General features: G+C 40.1%; 1 protein-coding gene across 1 annotated transcript; it reads right to left on the bottom strand.

Moving 5' to 3' along the window:
* Nucleotides 1-4,157: 4,157 nt before the first annotated feature.
* ZDHHC6 (zinc finger DHHC-type palmitoyltransferase 6) lies at nt 4,158-23,564 on the bottom strand (the record flags this gene model as incomplete). The annotated part of the gene is given in 10 exon segments (XM_034776995.1): nt 4,158-4,775; nt 6,076-6,119; nt 6,209-6,354; nt 6,852-6,893; nt 10,994-11,161; nt 14,531-14,584; nt 15,951-16,112; nt 17,104-17,263; nt 19,946-20,037; nt 23,078-23,564. Coding segments are annotated over 10 exon segments (1,239 nt in total). The 3' UTR covers nt 4,158-4,671.
* Between the last annotated feature and the right edge of the window lie 815 nt (nt 23,565-24,379).

Here is a 24,379-nt window from a genome sequence, read left to right as displayed (position 1 = left end):
GCTGGGTTGTATTACAGTAGCATCTAAAGATGGGCACACTAGTGTGGGGCAGGGACTTTGTCCACTACACAACACTTGATTTTTCTCCACCCCAGAAACATAATTTGGTCAGATCAATGAACTTCTAGGTAAGATGTACCTGGATACCAGAATGCATTAGAGGCTAATAAGAAAATCCATGATGACTGTACTTAACTTTTAGCAACCAGGCTGCTAAGTGTAGGTGCTTCAGGTCTGGCTGAGAATTCTGGTGGCTTCTGCATGTGCTGTTAAGTGCCTTCTGGGCCAGAAGATGGTTGCCACACTTTATATTTAAAAAAGAAAGATGGGCTCATTTTTTGCCTAGGATTCTATTTCTGTTGCCATGGAGAAGATTTGTCCTCTACTTCTCCCTTCCCAAAGCAGGGAGTGACATTCATGCCTAGGTCCTTACCAAATTTGGTCCATTTCATGGTCCAGATTTTAATCAAACTTCATGATTTCAGCTATTTAAATCTGAAATTTCAATGGTGTTGGGGTCCTGAACCAAAAAGGGGTGGGTGGGAAAGGGCTTGTAAGGTGGCTATAGCAAGGATTGCAGTACTACTACCCTTACTTCTGTGGTGCTGCTTCTGGAGACAGTGTTGCCTTCAGAGCTGGGCAGCTGGAGAGCAGCAACTGATGGCCAATAGCCCAGTGTGAAGGCAGAGCCACTGCTACCAGCAGTGTAGAAGTAAGGATGGTATGGTATGGTATTGCCACCTTTAGGCAGTAGGGCAGAAGTAAAGAGCTGGGCTCTGTCAGCTGCCACCACTCTCTGGCTGTCCTGCTCTGCAGGCACCAGTGGAGAAGTTAGGGTGGCATAGTATGGTATCGCCACCTTTATTTTTGCACTATTGCTTGCTGGCAATAATGCAACTCTCAATATAACCTTGTGACCTGTCCTTATAACTCCCTCTGGGTCAGGATCCCCAATTTGAGGAAACATTCATCTCCCCCCATTAAATCTGTACAGTAGACAGATTTCAGTCCAGGATGTTTTTTATAGCTGTAAATTTGGTAGGGACCTACTCATGCCTTAGTCACAAGCCTTACTTACCTAGAGGTAGACTTTCCTAGAACATAATTGCTTGCTATGTTGCTTTCTGTCCCTTTGAAGTGGCCAGTATTGGCCACTGCCAGACAGGATACTAGACTCCATAGACCACTGGTCCCATCCCATTGAGCCATGTTTGTGGTGTAGGCTTTTTTTGCTCAGACACCACGGAGAGCTGTTGAAGTTCACAAAAACATTGGATTTTTGGAATGATTTTCTTTAAAATATGCTTCCTTCCATGTGAGCCTCCCTTCCACCATGAACATGCAAAGGGCTAGAATAAAAACTGTTGGCTTGTAGCATGTTCGTACTGCCTGCCTAAAAAGGGATATTGAGATCTCAAAATTACCTAACTTTGCATTCCATCAGGTGCGTGGTTCCATCTTCAAAAAGAACCTCTTGAGAAACCCACTCCAGAGCAGAAGCAGTGAGGGTTAGCTGGCTCTGAACAGGCAGTCTGTAACTCTAACCCTGCAGCACATGTAAATGCTGCCTCACAGAAGGGAGAGCACTTGGATTTAGCCAGCTCTTAAGTGGGCATGAGAAGGAGTGCTGGGTGGAAGTAACCATCATGCTACTAGCTACCTTGTAGGGTTTTTTTAAGGGGGGGGAGGAAGAGAGGGAAGGAGAAGAGGAAAAACAAATCACAAACTACAGCACAGCATTTAGAATGTTATAAATGATCAGTGGATAGTAAAGTGCCAACTTCTTCTGTGGACACTCTGGTAACCTGAGTAGGATGGTGGAGCTTAGTCCTCTACTACCAGTGAAAGGCATTAACCCCATTAGTGAAGAGAGAGATGCTGTATAGAAGAAACTAATTTTTGCTGGAACAGGATAAGCTCATACTATAATGTAAAACATAATGATTGCATTTGTAACTTTAACAGAATCTTGAGGATTTATTTTAAACTGTTCACAATCTCCTGATTGCTCTTTGCAGTTTTAAGTCTCAAGGTCTACACTCTTTCATTATAATAAGTGAGGGAAGGTGGGTATTAACTCACATGTGGCTTCTTCAAAGATGCTTGACCAAAACTAACTTATTCAGCCATCATGTACTCAGCAGGAATGCTAATGGGAGTTTAGTGTATGGCAGCAAGTTGCTGCCATCTTAAAACAAACACCTTGTTCCTACTCAGTGTAAGGTCAAATTCTCTTCCACCCCCTTGAAACTCGTAAGCTTAGAATAACTTAAGTCAGGTACCAATGTGAGATGAAGTTATGACCTGACTCTCTAGGAGTAGATCAATTGTATCAGAAAACGATTCCAGTACATAGTTGTAGTTACCACTTAATTTCCCTTAAGTAAAGGAGTTCATGCTGTAAAACAAAGCATGTTTTATGCTTTTGGTTTTATTAGGATTTAGATGATCTTCCATGGGGAGGTGCTATGCATGCCATAGTTTCTCTTACTGAATCTTGGTACCTGCTCAGTTTTCACCTGAACAAATTCCTAGTCCTCATAGTGGTAGAGACCTTCATATGATGAACTTTGAGTAAACTTAAACTATCTCCATAGGTAGAGATTTAAACAGCCTATTCAGCTGACAGGTTCATAGCCTCCACTGATATGCCTCCATAATGTTTTGATGCAACTAGACACTTTGGCCAACACCTGCTGCTGCCTTCACAGAGGAAGCTAATGGCAAACTTCCTACATTATTCCATGGAATCCTGTTTTTTAACTAGAAACTAGGCCAGTTAGGAATGCAGACAAGCTGAATGGTCTACTTGGAGAAACAGACATTCAAGTGAGTCGCTACAACTGTCAATTCTCTACTAAACATGAAAGTCATCACCAAGCTAGGGTGCCTGGCCAACACTGCAGGAATTAAGGCCCATTAAGCAGTTAGGCTAATGTCACTACATACCCTTGTGTATAGTGTCATTAGAACCCTCAAATGGTTGAAATCATTAAAGTAAAACCTAGCCAGAGTCATGAGTGGGGAGGGTATGTCACAACAGTAGACATAGGAAGCACTGAGTCAAAGCTAATAGATGACTATTAGGGATGATCCCAGCAGGAGACAATAGAAGCAGTTAGGACCAGTTTGCACTACTTAAGGGACTGTCAAGGGGTTCTAATAACACTATCTCCACTCTCCTCTCCCTGCAATTAATTTGACCAACAGCTCCCAGCCTCTTGGAGAACAAAAAACACTTGCTGGCTTTAAAAGGATTCTCACTGGGTACAAAGGAGAACTCTGACAGTGGAAGTAGCTAACAGAGGAGTGTTAAGTAGCTAAGCCTACCTTGGCTATCATTATGGAATGTTAACACTTTAAAACATACAGAGGGTCCTGTGGCACCTTTAAGACTAACAGAAGTATTGGGAGCATAAGCTTTCGTGGGTGAGAACCTCACTTCTTCAGATGCAAGTAATGGAAATTTCCAGAGGCAGGTACAGAGAACCTCATTATCTCCATACTGATTTATACCTGCCTCTGGAAATTTCCATTACTTGCATCTGAAGAAGTGAGGTTCTCACCCACGAAAGCTTATGCTCCCAATACTTCTGTTAGTCTTAAAGGTGCCACAGGACCCTTTGTTGCTTTTTACAGATTCAGACTAACATGGCTACCCCTCTGATACTTTAAAACATGCATCCTGCTTAGAGAGAAGAAAAAACCAAACCACCCATGATTTACGCTAAATAAAATCAGTTTGGAGGAAGAAGGATGTTAATCCCTATCACCAGTCACAGGATCCCAAAACCTGTTGCCCTGCAGGCTGATAAACAGTTGGTCTATACAGGGCAGCCTAGGAGTGAAGGAATTATGAAATTCCACCTTGAGACAAGCAAGGGCACAAGGCCCAGCCCTTGTAGTGGGTGCTCAGACCAGAAAGGGAACAGAGGTGCTGCTAACTCTGCAACTGTGCCATTAATTAGGTGGACTTTGCTCCCTTACCAGAGTATACAGAGGACAGTGATTACAGTTAGTAGTAACATTTCAATTCTTGATCTTCCTATCTCAAAGTTCCATCACTGTAAGCTCCTTTCAGATCCAGATCTTTTCCCATTTCTGCAATTGTAAATTGACCAGTGTGACATTTTAAACATTTAAATGCACAGTCATAATACACATATACAGAATACACTGTTTATTTGCAATTGACAAAAGTTTACACATTATTAAAAGTCACAGGTAGCAAATCATACTTGCATTTGAATTCCAAGTTTACTCTATAGTTTTCAAGGGGGCACCTGGGACACATGGCCAACTAATATACAAAGGAAAAGCAGCATGCATTAGCCACAGATACCGTTGTGGGAAAATTTAGAAATAAAGGTCCCTCAGTCTGCAATTAAAAAAATCCTTCATTTAAACAGTAAAGAAAACACAATCAAATCTGTCCTAAGGTGGAAAAACCTTTGTATCTCAAAGGCATCTATGTGGAATGGCTTCTTCAGTTATAAAAACATTAATAAAAATATATGCAAACCATGGCACTAGGGTACCCTTTAATTGTGAGAAAAAGAAGTCACTTTCACACCATATTTCCTGCATAAGTCTAAATATACAGAAGGTTTCAAGTAAAGGACTGTGGTCTGAAAGGAACATTTCCATTTATTCGTAAAGACGATGAGACGGCTATCTATTTTTCTTCTCTCCATCCAATGGTTGATCCATTTCAGAGTCATACAGGCATTTTTCCACACATTTCCTTGGGAACCAGCCTCTGACTCTCATTCCAGCTGGTGGTAAGAAAAGATACATTAATGAGTTATAATATAGCATTTACCAGGGATCCTCCTGTGTATTCATTCTAATAGATAAACATCATGTAACCCTCAAAATGCAGGACTTGACATTACTCACTCAGATGACTGGCTTAGGATCAGTGTTTACTGAAGTTAACTGCCAAACCACATTTAGCCCTAGGCAGTCTCAGACCTTCCAAGAAAGGCACACACATCATCATAACTTATCCTCATCTTTCCTTGTTTCTAGTCTGATTCGGAGCAGCCAAATTTTGGAACTTAGAAATATCTATTCTGAAGCTGGTATTCCAAGCTGCTTTTCCACTATAAAGTATTAATTCCTAACTGTTTGAGATAGAAGCTGCTAAAAAAAGTCATTGGAATTTAAGTACAGATGGGCAGGGCCAACGGGGGGGGGGGGGGGAGAGGAGAGGGGAAGAGATGGGAGGGGTGGAAGCCGGTACAAATTACCGGGACCTGGTGGTCCGGAAGGGAGCCCAGGGCCTGGCTTCCCCCATCTCTCGTCAGCCCTGTTTAGCCAGTCCGCTCTTGCTGGGGGGCCCGAACCCACTCTTGGCGGCCCTTCAGATGGGGTTAGATATAGCAAGATAACAGTCAGAACTACTTGACTCTAAAATCTGATGCATCTTGTTAGAAATTAATTTTCTGTAGAATTAGACAGAGAACTTACATACTGTTTATAGTTATGATGGTTCATAAGACATGGATTTAGAATCAGTCTTGATTCAGAGACACTAACAAGCTCCAGATGGTGGAGCAGTCTATTTTGCATTAAATATATTTTTTTAACTAAACTATTTATTTAACAGGTTCACAAATCATTGCCCTCTAAATACCAGAAATAAAATGATAATCATGACAACAGTGAGGGTTTTTTTGTTTGGAGAAATGTGCAGTGATATATTTATCAAATCTCTGTTTAATAGGGTTTTACCAAATTACAGAATGAACCTCTTAATACCATCCAGGATATGTTTCTGTAGAATTTATTAAACTGAGTGAAAATACAGCCTTTATTCCTTTATAAAACCTGGAGTATCTATCAAACGTTAATATTCAAAAAAGTTGGAGCAGTTTGCTGGGTGTTTTTTGCAGCTGAATGTATGTCAATTCTATATTCTGAAGATTAACATTTACTATTTACCGTATTTTAGTTAATGGAGTTAACTAATTAATGGTTTTTACATTTGCAGTGTACCAACCTAGACTACACTGCTAAAACTATAACACGGATTTACTTCTTGAAGAATAATTAAAAGTAATTGCTTTGTACCGTCAGTAGTTGAGTCAAGAACTTTGTCTCCATACATCCAGTGTCTGAAAAAGGTGCAAAGATATTCATTAGACAGTAGGGCTAAATCACACAAACTTCTCTCAATCAAGTATAAATGTATAAAGCCACTAACTTTAAGCCTCTAGTGGCCAAAATCAGATCCCCTTTACACAGTGCAATTCTCGGTTCTTCAGTGCATGGGGTTGTGAAGAATGTTTTAACACCTTTAGTCACAGGGCAGCAGGCACCACTGTAATCTTCTACTGCTCGGTACCGCACCTGCCAATGTAAAGAGATCACAGACATGTTGTAGTGCAAGAAGTTACTCCTTTGCTGTCAGTCTCACTTTTCCATTAGCCTTAATTTCATACTAAAATCTATTCAAGCATACTGAGACTCTGATGTGTAATGACAACTACTGTCACAGCCACTCTAAAGTCTATGTTAACTGTTTAAAAAAAAAAAAAAAGATTGGAGTCATTCTTATCTTGTATTGTCATGGATGCATTTGTGTGCCTTGGGTATATAGTACTTGACTCTCCTGCTTATCAAATATAATCTAGAGAGGAAGAATTTAGTGTAAAATAAGATCAATATCTGAATTAAATAGGATTGCAGCTCTCTGTTTGTGAGAAATCAAAATTTGTATTTCCAAAGTGTTAAACTGGATGGGTAGTATTAAAGCTCCATTTTACCAAGAACTAGTATATCAGTAATAACTTACATTTACTGACACGGGAAACATGGTAGACTCCAAGCAACACAGAAATACTTACACTTCTTACTCGCTTGTCTGCTTTTTGTTTCAATTGCTCTATCTGCAAAAGATTATAAACCGGAGTTTAAGGCAGCATGTAGTATGAGAGCACTTACCAATTTTAAATACAAACTAAATAGTACCCTGAAATCTATTTCCTCCCGTTTAAAGTCTATTTATGGACACACTGCCTTAAAAGCTTTATCTGTGGGGTAAAACCGGAGTTATTAAGAGCTGAGACCTTCATGGAGTTTCCTTTTCTCTCTTTATCACTATTGTTTCTAAGGGCCTGCTCCCATTCCCACTGAAATGAACAACATAAAATCTCGTTGACTTCAGTGATGCCAGGTCACCAAATTGAACACCTCCTTTAGTTAGCACTATTGACATTTGGCCATCAGTTAACCCATCCATTAGCTAACAGATTATAATAAATGCACACAAGAACTACAAGAGTCTGATCCCAAACCCATTTTCATTCAGAATGCGGAAGACGATTTTGCCTCTCCGAAAGTAAGCATGCTTACTGGACAATCAAGAAGACTGGCCTTGGCTTTAGTTTTAGTGTGTACAAGGAATATAAGAACCACCATACTGGGTCAGACCAAAGGTCCTTCTAGCCCAGTATCCTGTCTTCTGACAATGGGCAATTGCCACGTGCCCCAAAGGAAATGAACAGAATAGGTTATCATCAAGTGATCCATCCCCTGTCGCTCATTCCCAGCTTCTGGCAAACAGAGGCTAGGGACACCATCCCTGCCTATCCTGGCTAATAGCCATGAATGGACCTATCCTCCATGAATTTATCTAGTTCCTTTTTGAACCCTGTTATAGTCTTGGCCTTCACAACATCCTCTGGCAAAGAGTTCCACAGGTTGACTGTGCGTTGTGTGAAGAAAGACTTCCTTTTGTTTGTTTTAAACCTGCTGCCTATTAATTTCATTAATTACGCTAGTTCTTGTGATATAAGGAGTAAATAACACTTCCTTATTTACTTTCTCCACACCAGTCATGATTTTATAGACCTCAATCCTATCCCACCTTAGTCGTCTTTTTCTTTTTCCCAAGCTGAAAAGTCCCAGTCTTACTCTCTTCATATGGCAGCCATTCCATACCCCTAATAATTTTTGTTGCCCTTTTCCAAACCTTTTCCAATTCCAATATATCTTTTTTGAGATGGGGCAACCACATCTGAACACAGCATTCAAGATGTGGGCATACCATGAATTTATATAGAGGCCATCTGATATTTTCTGTCTTATTATCTATCCCTTTCTTAATGATTCCCTACATTCTGTTCACTTTTTTTTGACTGCCGCTGCACATTGAGTGGATGTTTTCAGAGAACTATCCACAATGATTCCAAGATCTCTTTCTTGAGTGGTAACAGCTAATTTAGACCCCATCATTTTATATGTATAATTGGGATTACGCTTTCCAATGTGCATTACTTTACATTTATCAACACTGAATTTCATCTGCCATTTTGTTGCCCAGTACCCAGTTTTGAGAGATCATTTTGTAGCTCTTCGCAGTCTGCCTGGAACTTAACTGTCTTGAGTAGTTATGTATCATCTGCAAATGTTGCCACTACACTGTTTACCCCTTTTTCCAGATTCTTTATGAATATGTTGAATAGGACTGGTCCAAGTACAGACCCCTGGGGGACAACACTATTTACTTCTCTCCATTCTAAAAACTGATAATTTATTCCTACCCTTTGTTTCCTTTTAACCAGTTACCAATCTATGAGAGGACCTTCCCTTCTATCCCATGACAGCTTACTTTGCTTCAGAGCCTTTGGTGAGGGACCTTGTCAAAGGCTTTCTGAAAATCTAAATACACTATATCCACTGGATCCCCTTTGACCACATGCTTGTTGACTCCCTCAAAGAGGCATGATTTCCCTTATAAAAACCATGTGGACTCTTCTGCAACAAATTACGTTCATCTATGTGTCTGACAATTCTGTTCTTGACTATAGTTTCAACCAGTTTGTCCGGTACTGAAGTCAGGCCTGTAATTGCCAGGATCACCTCTGGAGCCCTTTTTAAAAATTGGCGTCACATTAGCTATCCTCCAGCCATTTGGTACGGAAGCTGATTTAAATGGTAGGTTACAGACTACAGTGAGTAGTTCTGCAATTTTACATTTGAGTTCCTTCAGAACTCTTGGGTGAATACCATCTGGTCCTGGTGACTTATTACTGTTTAGTTTATCAGTTTGTTCCAAAAGGTCCTCTAATGACACCTCAATCTGAGACAGTTCCTCAGATTTGTCACCTAAAAAGAATGGCTCAGGTTTGAGAATCTCCCTCACATCCTCAGCCATGAAGACCGATGCAAAGAATTTATTTAGTTTCTCTGCAATGGCCTTATCATCCTTGAGTGCTCCTTTAGCATCTCAATTGTCCATTGGCCCCACTGGTTGTTTAGCACGGTTCCTGCTTCTGATATACTTAAAAAAAAAATTGCTATTACTTTTTGAGTCTTTGGCTAGATGTTTCAAATTCTTTTTTGGCCTTCCTAATTATATTTTTAAACTACATTTGACAGAGTTTATGCTTCTTTCTATTTTCCTCACTAGGATTTACTTCCACTTTTTAAAAGGAGTTTCTATTTTATACAAGTTCTTATACCACACAATCCCCACAGCATCTGAATATTTCCAGATTCTCACAATTAGATTACCAAAGGGATCCTTTGGATTGCATGCCTGCTTTATTTAATGGACTCATTTTAAGCGCTCTTTCCCCCCCCCGTCTCAAAAACTGATCCAGAGTGGGACATACTACTCTGGAATTATAAGTACCACTTGCTTTACCTACACCTGTTCTAAGTAAATACTGGAGAGGTTAGCTTTTATTGTCAGTGTAGAGACAAAGAAAGTGTTTAATATCAAATAATAAAACCAGAATAGATCCTCAGGTAATTGTCACTTTTGATGGCTGTCTTAGCAGACACCAAGAACTTGAACTTCCTCCTAGAAGTCCCTTCACGGTAGAGGCACTTTAAAGGAGAGGTGCATAAGAAGTTTACACTGCTGATATCCATGCTATAACTATTTTAATGAATAAATACTGTCAATGCTTGTCAATCCGTTAACATTCACAAGGACTAAATTTACAATTTATTCCATTATGTTAAAATGAGACTTCGATATTAAAAACGTTGCAAAACAAATACTACATGATAGTTCTAGTAGTAGCAAAAAGACTAATTTATAGCTATAAAGATAAGCCAGCAGCGAAAGACTGAATTACACTGTTAGCAGATACTGCTTCCTAGGGCTGAGTAATTTAAAATACAGGGTAATTTAAATTAGGATAATAAGATATAAATGAAGAGATGCTTCCTTGATCAGATTATAAAATAAAATAATTAAAAAAAAGACACCCTTTTGTTAAGTGAGGCCGAGTTAATCAAAAGTCTTATATAAAAGTGTGAAGAATGAAAATAAATGGTATATTATTATGCACTGATAAATCTGTTATACTGCTTACAGCATATTTAAAGTTTGAGAAAGGTACACAAGGCAAAAGTTAAACATTTAGTTACCAAATGCAGTAGTCATTTATAAGAAAAATAAAGATCGTCTAAAACTTTTGATACATTTTTACACTAGACACCCTATTTCTATAACCATTCTCTCTGACCAAACAATTCAATTAGAGACGCTGCAGAAATCTGAATAGGATGTACTGGAATTGTGAGGAAAAGTTACACACACAGGTTAGATGGGCAATGGTGTCTAAGCCAGCTGGAACTGCTACATTTAGCCTTTCTTGGAAGAAAACTGAGGGTAGGAAGAAAAAACACACAAGCATCTTTTATTCATTTTTTCAGTAGGAACTTAATTTAAATAAAAAATAGAAACAGATTTAATCCATGCAAAATAAAGTCAGGTATAGCGACACTTAACAGGAAACATGAAGTAGTATGATGGGCATTTAAAATTCTTAAATGCAAAATTAAACATTTTGAATCTACTGTATTACAGATGGGGGAGGATTTGACAGAGCTTGTATTTCCATTGTATAGTTAGTCTTATTTTGTGTGGGGTTATTTAAAAACAGATTTATAATGTGTGAGGTAAGCAGACATCTGAGGGGTGTGGGTGTGTACATGGAAAATAGTGGAGAGATCGGAGAAGAATACTTACTGTCAAAGTATACTGATGACAGCCTTCTCTTACTCGCCATTCGAGGCCATCTCCCTCAGGAATCCCTGACCACGTAAACACTTGTTTAAAGTTCTTCCATTTACTTCCCATGTCATAAGGAAAAATAAAGATCTCTCCCGTTTTGTAATATTGGATTCTGTCTTTGGCCTGCACACAGAAAACACATACATGACATTAAAAAACAAAACAAAACAAAAAACCCCACAACATGACTTAACAGCAAATACTAAGAGTGCCAAGAGTAGGGTTGTACAGGCCCTACAGTGTCATAAGGCCAAGAATGTGAGAGAGAGAGTGAAATCCTGCTAGAGTTTCTCCAGTTTGTGCCATTTTATAGCCTCGTATTGTTGTATTTTGGAATGTGTTTTACTCATTTATAGCATTCGTAGTGTCACCGGGTGTATGCATGCACACGCACACCATGGCAGCCGTGCAAGGAGGCCCTTGCCTCATTCCCTTCACAGATTCCCAGGAATAATCCACAGGGGCTTATGTCTGGTCACAAACCTGCTTTCTTTCCACAGTAAAGTCTCTTCCACCCCAGTCTCCCACTGAACATGAAAATGGCCATACTGGGTCAGACAAATAATCCATCTAGCCCAGTGGTTCCCAAACTTTAACAACCTGTGAACCTCTTTCACTAAAATGTCAAGTCTCACGAACTCGCTCCTAAAAATGAATATTTCCAGAGATTTTCTCATTTACCTGAGTATAAATTATACACGCAGTGATCTTGGAAATATAACATTTGTTTTTAGGACATGCTTATTACACACTATTATTAATTACTATTTATCATTACAGTATTTTTATTACATTATGAAAGCGGCAACATGTTCAGTTTCGTAGCTTGTATCACTTTGAATAAGCTTGTTATAAGACAAGGCTCCTATGTTTCATCAAGGAGTATCAGATGTGAAACAGCAGGAAGGGATTTAAGAAGCCAATTCAAAGAGTTCCTCCTACATAAGCATTCAGGTCCTGAGCAATCCAGGCAAACAACGCACGTTACAACAAAGCTTAAATTTGTTCTTCATAATAATTTAAAAAACAATCCTAGCTGCCTATTTCATTTTAAAAACAGCAAAAAATATCCACCTCCCTTTCCATTTCTTATAAGGAATCTTGAAGTTTAAATCTCCCCAGTGTGATAGAGATGCTTGCTTTGATCTGCTTAGCTCTTGGAAGTCCAGGGGCTCCGGGCTGCTGGCCCTGTGGTGCCTGGGGTCCCTAGGGACAGCTCTGTCCGCCATTAGGGAATTTTTCCTCGAGAACCCCCTGTAAAATTTCATGAACCCCAGTTTGGGAACCACTGATCTAGCCCAATATTCTGTCTTCTGACAGTGGCTAGAGCCTGGTGCTTCAGAGGGAATGAACAGAACAGGGCATTTATTGAGTGATCCAGCCCCTGTTGTCCAGGCTCAGCTTCTGGCAGTAGGGCACAGCGCTGCCTCCTGCCTAAGTCTGGCTCCAAGCCTCTCCACTAGGCACAGTTATTAGCCCGCTCCTAGGCTCTGCTCAGTCCCTCTGCATGCAACCAGGGGCTTGCACAGGCTCCCTTCTTGGGCCTATGTTTGTTGGACTCTCAGGCCAGTCCTCCAACAGGTTCCCCAGCTGCTTCCCTGCTGAGCCTTTTCAGCAGCTCTCTTCTCTTTCCCCCTGGTTGCCCCCACTTCCCTTTTAGTAAGGCCCAGGCACCTTCCCTTAAGTTCAACTGGGCAGCAGGTAATCAGTCACAGATACACTGGACCCTACATCCTCTCTTAAAGGGGCCAGTTGCCCTATGACACCTAGCAATGGGGTCAGTTAGATACACCACTGATTAGCTCACTGTGGTCCAAATATTTGCTTGTTTTAAAAAGGCTGATATCTGGCCAATTTTCAAAACTTGGTACAATGTGTTGCATAATTTAGAATTCATGGACTTTTCAGATTATATCATAACTTTCATGATATGTGCGCAGTTTGGTATTATCTGAAATAATGTCCACACCTCTCAAATGATTTCACATACATGTACATTCTGAATTTTCTCTTTTATTACCTAACAACTTTTAATTCTTTAAGTAATAGTGACATCTAGTGGTACAGTCACAGAAGGATAAAATATATTTAATGCTGCGCAGTTTGAAATTTAAACAATTTTCTGTATGTGTATAGTTTTCAACAGGAACATAAACTACAATCAATCTGTACTTGCAGAGAGTCTTACCACTATGACTCTGTGTTTGCACACAGAAGCACAAAGGCAGTTTTAATTCCATTTTAATAGGAAGCTGCCACACTTGGATCTTCATTTTTTATTTGTACTGTGGTTGTGCTGAAAGACTCAAATTAGGATTAAGGCCCAATTGTGCTAGCTTCTGTGCAAACACGTAGGGCCTTATTGTGCTAGGTACTATGGTAACACACAGTCCCTGTCCTAAGGGACTTACAGTCCAATTTAAAACAAGAAATAACAAGTGAATGTGACAAACAAGTGGAGGGGGAGGACGATGATAACAGGTCAGTTAGGTGCACAACTTGGTGGTTCCGAGTACTTAGGTTGGTTTTTTTTTTTTTTAAAAAGTATCACCATCACTGACACCCTTACATTTTAGCTGTTGTTAGCTGGCTGATTTCTTGTTAGGTATTATAGAAAAAGTGGGTCTCATGGAGGGATTTAAAGGTGGTGAAGGTACTGGCCTTATGGATTAGTTTAGGGAGGGCTTTCCATACTGAATGAAGTAGTCATAGAAGAAAGCACAAAAATACTTGTTTTAACTCATCTCCTAGATAAGGTCAAAAGTGGCACCATTGCCAGAATGGGTGAGGGCGTGAGACAACAAAAGTGGCAAGCCTGGATAAAGAGATAGTTGAGGAAGGTCATCTTTAGTTCCAGATACAGAGCCACACACTTCATGTAGCACAACTGTCCAAAGAAAAATAATTTATGTTCCAGGTTCATCTCCTACGCCCCAAATAAAAGATATCCTTAGAGCAGGAGTAGGCAACCTATGGAACGCGTGTGAAAGGTGGCACGCAAGCTGATTATCAGTGGCACTCACACTGCCCGGGTCCTGGCCACCGGTCTGGGGGGCTCTGCATTTTAATTTAATTTTAAATAAAGCTTCTTAAACATTTTGAAAACCTTATTTACTTTAAATAAAACAATAGTTTAGTTATATATTATAGACTTATAGAAAGAGACCTTTTAAAAATGTTAAAATGAATCCTGGCATGTGAAACCTTAAGTTAGAGTGAATAAATAAAGACTCGGCACACCACTTCTGAAAGATTGCTGACCCCTGCCTTAGAGGGTTTGTCTTCTATTTAGATATGTTTCAGTGAGTCTTGGGTACAACTGAGTATTGTAGGTAAGCTTAAATCTGTGGTGACCTGAAACAATGTTTTACAGTGCAACAATACCTTGGGTTTAAAGCCCGAGAGGCAAAATAATAAAAAAAAGAGATGAATATAGTTTGCAGTAGTGTCGTGATAGAATATACTGAAGAATGTACTAGAATTATAGCCTACCTTATCTTCAATCCATGATTCGATTGAAGTTTTATTCCTCAGAATGACTTTCATCTAAAAAAAAGTAAAAGAATTAGAGGAAGTTGGCGTGGGCTACATCTAGGAAGTACATCAATTGGGCAAACTGTACTTCATTTAACATAACAGTCATTCCAACACTGTAGGGAAACGTTTAGGTTAAAAGTTCATGGCAATTTATAAAATATTACAAATATTAAAACTCAGCATGAATAAAATGTTTTCTAATCCCATCCTTATAGGGTGGATATGTGATTGTAGCATGGTAGTGAAGACGTGGTGGCATGAACTAGATGTCTGAGTGTATGCCCACTGGGAACCCGGGTACATACTTGGGTTTCTAGCCCACATTGAAGCTTATGCCACCACATCTTCACTATTCTAATTGTCCATGTTATTCTAAAGCTAGCTTGCATATGCCTACCCCAGCTCCAATCACACCTTCACTTGCAATGTAGACATACCCTTAAAAGTGTTCATTGTGCATTATAGGGGAGGCCTAAAATGTAATACTTTGCACTTGTACCACTCCTATCAGAGGATCTCAAAGCACTTGAAAAACAAAAAATGTATCACCACAATACCCATTATTATCCTTATTTCAAGGATGGGAACACTGAGAAAGAGAGAGGTTAAATGATTTGCTTTTTGGGGAACAGAACCCAGGAATTCTGACTCCCAAATCCTCTCTACACATTAGATTACACTCCCTAAATTCTTCAGTGAAAGAAAATGATAGAAGGAATGAGGGAGAAAATGAAGGAAATGAAGGAGCACAAAAAGAAAAATTAAAAGAAGAGTCGCACACAAACAAAAAGTTGGAAAAACAGTTTTCATTTTAATTCTGAATTCTGTTCCTCCTCTTCCATTAGGAACCATTAAAAAAGGGATAGATAATAATACACTAAATATCATAATGCCACTATATAAAGCCATGGTACACCCACACCTTGAGTACTGTATGTAAGTTTGGCTGCCCCATCTCAAAAATATATATACACTTCTACCTCGATATAATGCTGTCCTCGGGAGTCAAAAAAATCTTACCGCGTTATAGATGAAACGGTGTTATATTGACCTTGCTTTGATACACCGGAGTGCGCAGCCCCGCCCCCGCGGAGCACTGCTTTACAGTGTTATATCGGGTCACGTTATATCGGGGTAGAGTTGTATTCGAAATGGAAAAGCTACAGGGAAGGGTAACAAAATCTCTCTCCATATGAGATTAAAGAGACTGGGTCTATTCATTTTAGAAAAGAGAAGAGTAAGGGGGGGATATGAGAGAGGTCTATAAAATCAAAAATGGTGTGGAGAAAGCAAATAAGGAAGTGTATTACATCAGTAGCCACCCCAGTAAATCTTACAGCCTTTAGCTGTTTGTAACAAAAGCTGTTAAACTCACCTGGATAATAAACAACATACCAACTGCTATGGTTGTTCCTAATGCCAGCCCCAATGCAAATAAAGATGCAGCAAATGCAGACAATCCAAAAGGAATAATAGGAAGTGGGTCTCTTTTGGCTGCACTCATATCAATCTTTACAGAACTCCACCCAAAAGATATCTATTAATGGAAAATATGATTAAATTGCTGTTATTTTCCAATGAAACTAAACAAGTTACCAATAAGAAACCTGGCTTCAAGCCTCTGCCAAGGTTTTTAACGCAGTAACAGTGATTCCTAAAAGACACACTAGTAGAGTTTCTCAATTTTTTTCACAAGTTTGTTCTTTGCTAGAAGTAGGTCTTTGTTAGATTAAAAGCTTATACTCTATAGAGAACTACAGTCACTATCCTGTGGACTCCATAGCAAGCTGGTCCTAAATTCTGCAGCAAATTCTCTAAATTCTGTGGCACACTAGGAGAAATTCTTTGGTAGCTTCAGATAAGTATTATGCTGTCCACACATTTTCTGTTTACAATACGGCATAAGTTTGCCTCCATAGGTTTAAAACAACACCACCAAAAATCTAAAATGATGAAGGGGGCAGGTCACACCTCTCCATGCTATTACTTCAGGAGGTCTGCAAACTCAGCAGAGGTCATTTTTCTAGTTATACTCAACTGGCATTTTAAAGCTTTTCTTCACCACCACGCAAGCTGGAAACAACTGTGTTTTAAAATGAAAGCTTAGAACTGGAAACATAATTCTGTGAAAAGGCAAGGATTCCATGGCAAATACTGCTTCTTTTTTATTTGAACTTCTCTTGATTTAAATGAAATTGCTTTAGGTTATTTTCAGTCTTAGACTGAGATAATCTATCTAGTCTGTTCTTGAACACAAGGGAAAAATCTCCTGACTTCTGGCAACAGGCAGAAAAAAAGCAAAGGATACCTGACCTGGTCACCATCCAAAGCATAAAGCAAAAAACTACCTGACCCCTAAAAGTGCTACCCAGAAGTTGTATCCAGTCAATAAAGAAACAAAGTGGGAGGAAAACACAGTGACTGCGGAGAATGACAGGAAAAAAGAGCAGATTACAGAGGGTTGGGGCATCTTTACTTCCATTGTTTACTTTAAACAATGCTTTGAACTTTCAAATGTGTTTTCTTACCCTGTTATAAAGCTGAGTGTACATGGTCATAACAAAAATGAAAGAAGCATGGATACATCCAAGTGGAGCTAAAAGGAGAAACAGAGTGAAGGATGCGTGGTTCTGATACCCACAACAATTATTGATCCACGGACAATGATGGTCCATTTTCATCACACACCTAAGAATAAAAAAAAATTACTGTTATCATTCAAGAACTTTAGTGATAGTTCACTGGACTGTACATCAGTAGTACTTAAATAAAAAGCATAAAGTACATTTCTAGCAATTCTCCCTCCATACATTAAAGCCTACTTGAGTTTCCCCTAAAACAGCCTAGAATCATAGAAATTAGAGAAGGTGAAGATATATCTGTTCATCCAGTCCTCGGGTTCTCATTTTTTTTAAAGACAATCCATGAAACAATCACCATTTTTCCTCCCACTCCTGATTCCCTGCTTTCCATGTGACTATTACAATTTTTGATTATATGAAAAAGGTATTATTAGGAGAGTACAAAATGAAAATAAACCAATTTTAAAGCAATGGGTGTAGCTGTTCGGTTAGATCCACTATTCTGTATCTTTAAGTCCCCTCCCGAGGTGTGTATTAGATCTCTGTGTTGCCTGCAAGTCCCCACATTTCTAATCTGTCCAGGTCACTGCAGTTTGGTTCCATCCTCATATGTACTTGCTACTTCTCTAATTGCTACTTCTCTAATTTTGATCACATTTGAATTTACACCAAACACCTGGATATGACAGTAAACAGCTAAAGGATGCATAGGTTTCCCCCCCAATTTCTTTTTTGTTTTCATTTAAAGGGAGAACTAATTATTAAATGATAACTAGTTTCACAATATTCAGTTTCTAACAGAGCACGTTTACGGCTTAGAACTCTTTTAAAAAAAGAAAAAGGATTTTTCAGCTCCTCTGCAGAGGTGTAGAAGTGTCTTTTTCCCTCTACAGGAGCCACATAGGACATCCCCAGGCACTGCCCTCCCCAGTTCCCCTTCCTCTCTGTGCAGGATCCCACCTGATGCTTTTTTGCTTTCAGCTCTTCTGCTGGTAAACATCACACTGCAAAGCTAACAGAAGAGCAAGTACCATCAACAAAATAGTGGACTATACAAATACCCAAAGTAAACAATCTGAAAAACCAGAGGGGAAAAACATTTTTCTTTAACTCTTTCAGCTAGAGGTTAACTGTAAGAATAGTAGATATCAAATTTGCATATGGAAGTGTCCTTTTCAAAATTACAGTGTCCCTTTAAGTTTAGTTTAAAAGCTTCTGGAAAACCTACACACACAGGTTGCACCCATTTAAAGTTAAAATTAATTTAAAACTCTCTTTAGTTAAATGCCCTTGTGGGCATTCATATATCAGTTTAAAACTGGTTACATTGGTTTAGCTTGTGCCTACAGATACAAATTAAATTGCTATAAGAATGTCCATACATAAAGTTGCATCAGTTTAAGGAAATACAATTATAAGTGTAATTTTTATATGCATCATTGAAACTTTGTGCGTAAACCAGGTTCAGAGCGATGGACTGGGCTCTAACAGACCAATATACTTCAGCAGCGTAAAAGAAAGAGGTTCTGATAACTAGTTTCAGAACATGGTCAATTCTCTGCAGCTAGTCCCCTTACCTTAGAAAGGCTTAGAGTTTACTGACAAGCTATGAAAAAGTTAAGTATGCTCTACTGATCGTCTAAATTTTTCAAATATGTTCGTTTGTGAAAGGTTAACTGCTAACAGAACTTCACAGTTCAATCGAATATTACTAAACTTCTGCCATCTCTTTCACAATCAATCGTTCTTGGAAAAAACAGTAACTTATAGACAGCAGTCTAATTTTAAGTTTTTAAAAACAGGAATCATATACTGATGTACATATAAATGATAGTGCTGTCCCTCAGTTTCAGACTCCTCACTTCCTGTAATGCACACAATGATAGAGCTCAACACAGCTTTGATAAAATGGACTCAATTTAATGCATCAAATGTTAACAGGAATACATCTATGAGTATGCTGTAACTTCCTTCTTCTATGTTCTCAAATGGCTTTCAGATCAGGCACTGCTGAGCTAAATAAGTGAACTGTAAATACATACTGCACTGCAGATGGCTAGAAGTATTTGTGCATCTTTTCAAGCCACATTCCCTTCCCAGTGCAGCTATTTATGCTCTGACAAAACTATTTAAACTCGAAACAAAGCAACTGAAAGATTTATGAAGTGGCAGTTCACTGTGACTTAGAAAGTTTATACTATGGGTTTATTATGCTGAACCAGCAGGTTTTGGGGTATGCTTAAAAAAAATGTAGCTCTTGTTTCCTGACAAAGATTTCACAAACTTCCAGCCCAAGATTTCCATTAAAGTCAGTTTTATCCAGGTATAAAGATGGAAGAATTGGGCCCTCACTCAAATCAGTATTCCTTAAGTAAATGAAAAGTAGATGTTCGTTTTTTGTTTTTTTGGGGGGGGGGGGGGGGGGGGGAGGAGTCACCAGGAGATGAAAGTTTCCCAGGTGCTTTTCCCCACCCACACCCGGCTATCCAAATACTTTTCTATTTAAAAAATTCTTAATGGGAACCAATATTCAAATTTTTAAAAAAGAGCATATCTAAAGATGGCTGTTTTAACCATATATGCTCTCTTTTTTCAGAACAGTAAGAGAAATTCATTTCCATTTTCAAGCAGTGTATTTTGATATTGGAAACCAGCACACTGTTTTGAATATGGAAGTCCCTGCACAACGCACAGTGCAATACTCCAAACAATATATATAAATAACTTGCCATTAAAACCATAAACTGCTTTAAGCCAAGAACAAAAAGGAACACAAGGAATACCGTACCTGTTACATTTTCGGCAGTGGTGTGAACGTGGTGCTTTGTAAGACTGGCACACTTTACAGTACTGGACATACATGCAGTCCTGAGATTTTTCCTTTAAGCATAAGAAGAGGCATATCAGAAACAAATACGTAATTCCACTAGCAGAGTATGTCTTAGCACTTTCATACTATGATGCTTCTGTGATTTGCTTTGTCTGGGTGTGGTTGGTCTCCACCCTTTTTAAATGGTAGGTAGAAGAGTGTATGAGAGAAATCAATAAAACTTTTGGCTACCATTCCAATTAACTCTTTGTTAATAGAAGAACAGGAGTACTTGTGGCACCTTAGAGATTAACAAATTTATTAGAGCATAAGCTTTCGTGGACTACAGCCCACTTCTTCGGATGCATATAGAATGGAACATATATTGAGGAGATATATGTACACACATACAGAGAGCATAAACAGGTGGGAAGTTGTCTTACCAACTCTGAGAGGCCAATTAATTAAGAGGAAAAAAAAAAAAAAACTTTTGAAGTGATAATCAAGCTAGGCCAGTACAGACAGTTTGATAATAGGTGTGAGAGTACTTACAAGGGGAGATAGAGTCAATGTTTGTAATGGCTCAGCCATTCCGAGTCCTTAGCTTGATTATCACTTCAAAAGTTTTTTTTTTTTTCTCTTAATTAATTGGCCTCTCAGAGTTGGTAAGACAACTCCCACCTGTTTATGCTCTCTGTATGTGTGTATATATATCTCCTCAATATATGTTCCATTCTATATGCATCCGAAGAAGTGGGCTGTAGTCCACGAAAGCTTATGCTCTAATAAATTTGTTAGTCTCTAAGGTGCCACAAGTACTCCTGTTCTTCTTTTTGCGGATACAGACTAACACGGCTGTTACTCTGAAACCTGTCTTTGTTAATTGTAATGCTTTACAAAAGAAATACATTTCCACCTGAAAAATGTAGGTCCTCACCCTGCAAGTTACTCTGCACAAGCAGGTTTCTGCGCAGGTCAACCTGTGTGGAATAACTGGCAGCGCTGAATCCTTAGAAATTTGTTTCTATTTATGTGCCTGTTTTTCTCTCTCAGTTCTGGACCAATCCGGACCCTGAAGGAGGTTAAAGTAGTCTTAGGGCTGCTCTAATATATGCCAACTGGTAATGGCCTGTAAGGGTATTTTATCCTACCAGTGATCAATAGGGCAGTGGGTCTCAAACTAGGGACACCGCTTGTTCAGGGAAAGCCCCTGGCGGGCCGGGCTCGTTTGTTTACCTGCCGCATCTGCAGGTTCAGCTGATCGCGGCTCCCACTGGTCTCGGTTCGCTGCTCCAGGCCAGTGGGGGCTGCAGGAAGCGGCACGGGCCGCGGAACGTGCTGGCCGCCCTTCCTGCAGCCCCCATTGGCCTGGAGCTGCAAACCGCGGCCAGTGGGAGCTGCGATCGGCCAAACCTGCGGACACGGCAGGTAAACAAACCGGCCCGGCCCGCCAGAGGCTTTCCCTGAACAAGCGGCGGCCCTAGTTTAAGAACCACTGCAATAGAGTGCGAGGAGTTCCAGCCAACCTCCTTGTCAACCCAACATGCTCTCGAGAGCAAGAGGAGGGGCCAGAAGGGGGATGGCATAAAGCCTGTGATTTCCCTATATAAAGTAGAATGCCCAGCTACCCTGTTAGGGCAGCTTTAGGGTCCCCCTGCCTCACCTTTCTATTGAAGAGCACTGTAAAGCCAGAACCGGGACCACGCCACTGGCACACAGTCTTCAAATGTTGTACCTAGGGTTGTCAACTCTGTAATATTTAAAAACTGAACACTCCAACAGGAGTGCCGGAATCTCCCCTTTCCCTGAGGCCCTACCCTAGTTCGCTCCTCTTTCCCCCTCTCCCCCATCGCTCGCTGCTCTTCCCTTCTCTCCCACACCTATGTCCTGGTTGGGAGGAACTCACCTGCAGAGCGGAGGCTGGGAGCTGCAGCCACCTGACACAGGTAGGAGGCAGCCCTGGCTAAGTAGGAGCTGGCACGGGTGATGACTCGGCACCTCCCCCACCTGCAGTAACTGGACTTCATGTGTCTGGTCAATGGGTCAGACTAGACACTGTCAGGTCCCCTTTTTGACTGGACTGAAAACAGGCCCCTGGCCACCCTAGTTGTACCTCTGCCCTTCGATTGTGTGTGAATAGTTTTTCAATTAGCTTGAGGAGATTGTCAACTGAGAACAAAAGAAATCGAACCTCCTACCTTAGCTTACAGAAGTGTGTTGAATATATGGCCATGGAGCTGGATCCAGCCCACATGATGTATTTATATGGGTCACATAACATATTCACATTCACCAGAATCTAATTTATTTTTTTAAATTAAAGCTTAGTTTTCTAACCTTCACGACTGCAGACAATCTTCCAAATGTGAACCAAGTGTAATAGATACTGACATCTGCATGAGTGTGCAAACAGCCTGAAACAATGACTCAGAGAACACCACTGTTCCCTATTAATCTGACTGAAGTATCAACAATAAAGTCGACAATAACACTACAGAGTCAACATTAATTATTTAACCACTCATCATTTTAGTGGATGGAATGGGGATAAGAGGCGGGACTGAAGCACATTAGATTGGAAACTGGGAGTTGCTGGAGCGAAGGAAATTCAGAGACGAGAAGAGGGTAGAAACTGAAAGGCTGATGGTGAAGGAAGAGAAACAAAAGGAAGAGAAACAAAAGGCAGAGCTCGCGGACGCCCAAAGGACAGATTTTCTCACTGAGCAATATGACAAGAAAGCACTTACCAAAAAGACAAGAAACAATAACCAAATGTTTAATTTACTACATAAAACCATATTCTCCTCCTTGATCTCTGTGGAAACCTCCTACTGACAGAGAATTTTCTATAACATATTTTGGGTAGTATATGATCCTGAATTTATACACCAACCCACTTATCATATTGAAATGGAATCCAACCCTCTCCTTCCAATGAGTTTGACACTCCTGGCTTACAACATGCTACTTTCACAGAATTTCTTAATCTATGCTGACGAGGCAAACGAGGTTTGAGTTTAATTTCTGCATTGCCAGACTATTAGCAAAGATGAATATTAAGATTTCATCATGAAAATTAACTATTAGTGAAAGTTTATTTTATTTCCTTACCGGTTTCCATCCTAAAGGAACATATCCAGGGCCAATAAACATGGCATTGAAGTAATTGTAAAGAATCATGACAGTCCAGTTTATGAGCATGATGAAATTCACACTTCCTCCCGTTGTGTCCAAAGGCCAATACCACATAACAGCATCTATCATAGCCATAGTAGAACATATTGCTATCACACCAAGGGCTATGATGGGGCCCCAGTGACATAGTCTCTTCAGTTCCTGGAGATTCTCAAACCTGATAACTGAACACAATGCACCCATTTTGAAGAAGAGTATTTTCCTATTTCAAATAATATTCAATGTTCCTATTTTTAACTACAGTTTTCCATTTGTCATAAGTTTTCATATCTTCAATAACAGTCATGCCTCCAAATACCAGATAGTTCGTTGTGATCAAGACATTTCTAATGTTTGAAAGAGTCATCAGATGTAGGAGCTCTTCACATCCATCTCAAGAGGACGATTTGCTTCTATACCTGACCTAGAAACACAGAAATAGGATAATTTCAAAATAAAGGAAAACAAAATGTGTTCTGTGAGTCGATTGCAATGATAGAATTCAATGCACAGCCCAGGGAGTTGTGTTGTCACGTAAGCCAAGTTCCTATGAAATGATTACTTTCACATTGCTTTGATTTTTATTGTGATATTAATGAGAGCATACTTAGATCCTTGAATGGGTGTCTCTTTTATACTTTTAAAATCTAAATAAAATGCAATAATATCTGTTAAAATCATGAAACACTACATCAGTCATTTGGGATAACTCACAAGAGACCCACAAAACAGGATTAACAAATCAGTGCATGTACAGCAGGAGACCATCCGCCAGTGACAGCATTTCTGCTGTAGGGAAGCTGTCCCGTAAGAGCCAGAGAGGCAGTAACTGCAACAATACGCAGCAGCATTCAGCAGAGCCTGTCCTGCACCGAGGCTAGAGATCTGGATTACCTTCTCCAGGTGTTATAGTCAGGCTATTGGGAGAAGACATCTGAGCACCAACTCTGGCTCCCACCTTCAATGGCTTATGTTCTGCACCAACCCCAGGGGATGGGGGGCCCTTCTGCCTGCCCCTGGGTTCCCCTCACACCCCACCCTTTGCCAGCCCAAGAGCCCAGCAGGGGAGAGGTGGGTCCCCCCGTACCGCTATGAGCCGAGCCCAGAGCAAGGATCCTACTGGGGCCACCCCTCCCCCATGCCTAGAGTCCCTCTGTAGCCACCACTCCCCCCAGCCCTGGATACCCCTTTGGCCTCCCCTCCCCCCTAGATCCCCACCTCAAGTAGCCTTCCCCTCCC

Source organism: Trachemys scripta, chromosome 7 (assembly GCF_013100865.1).
Source record: "Trachemys scripta elegans isolate TJP31775 chromosome 7, CAS_Tse_1.0, whole genome shotgun sequence".
Taxonomy (NCBI): domain Eukaryota; kingdom Metazoa; phylum Chordata; order Testudines; family Emydidae; genus Trachemys; species Trachemys scripta.
Note: the sequence above shows the minus strand (reverse complement) of the source record. Positions and strands in the feature narration are given on the sequence as shown.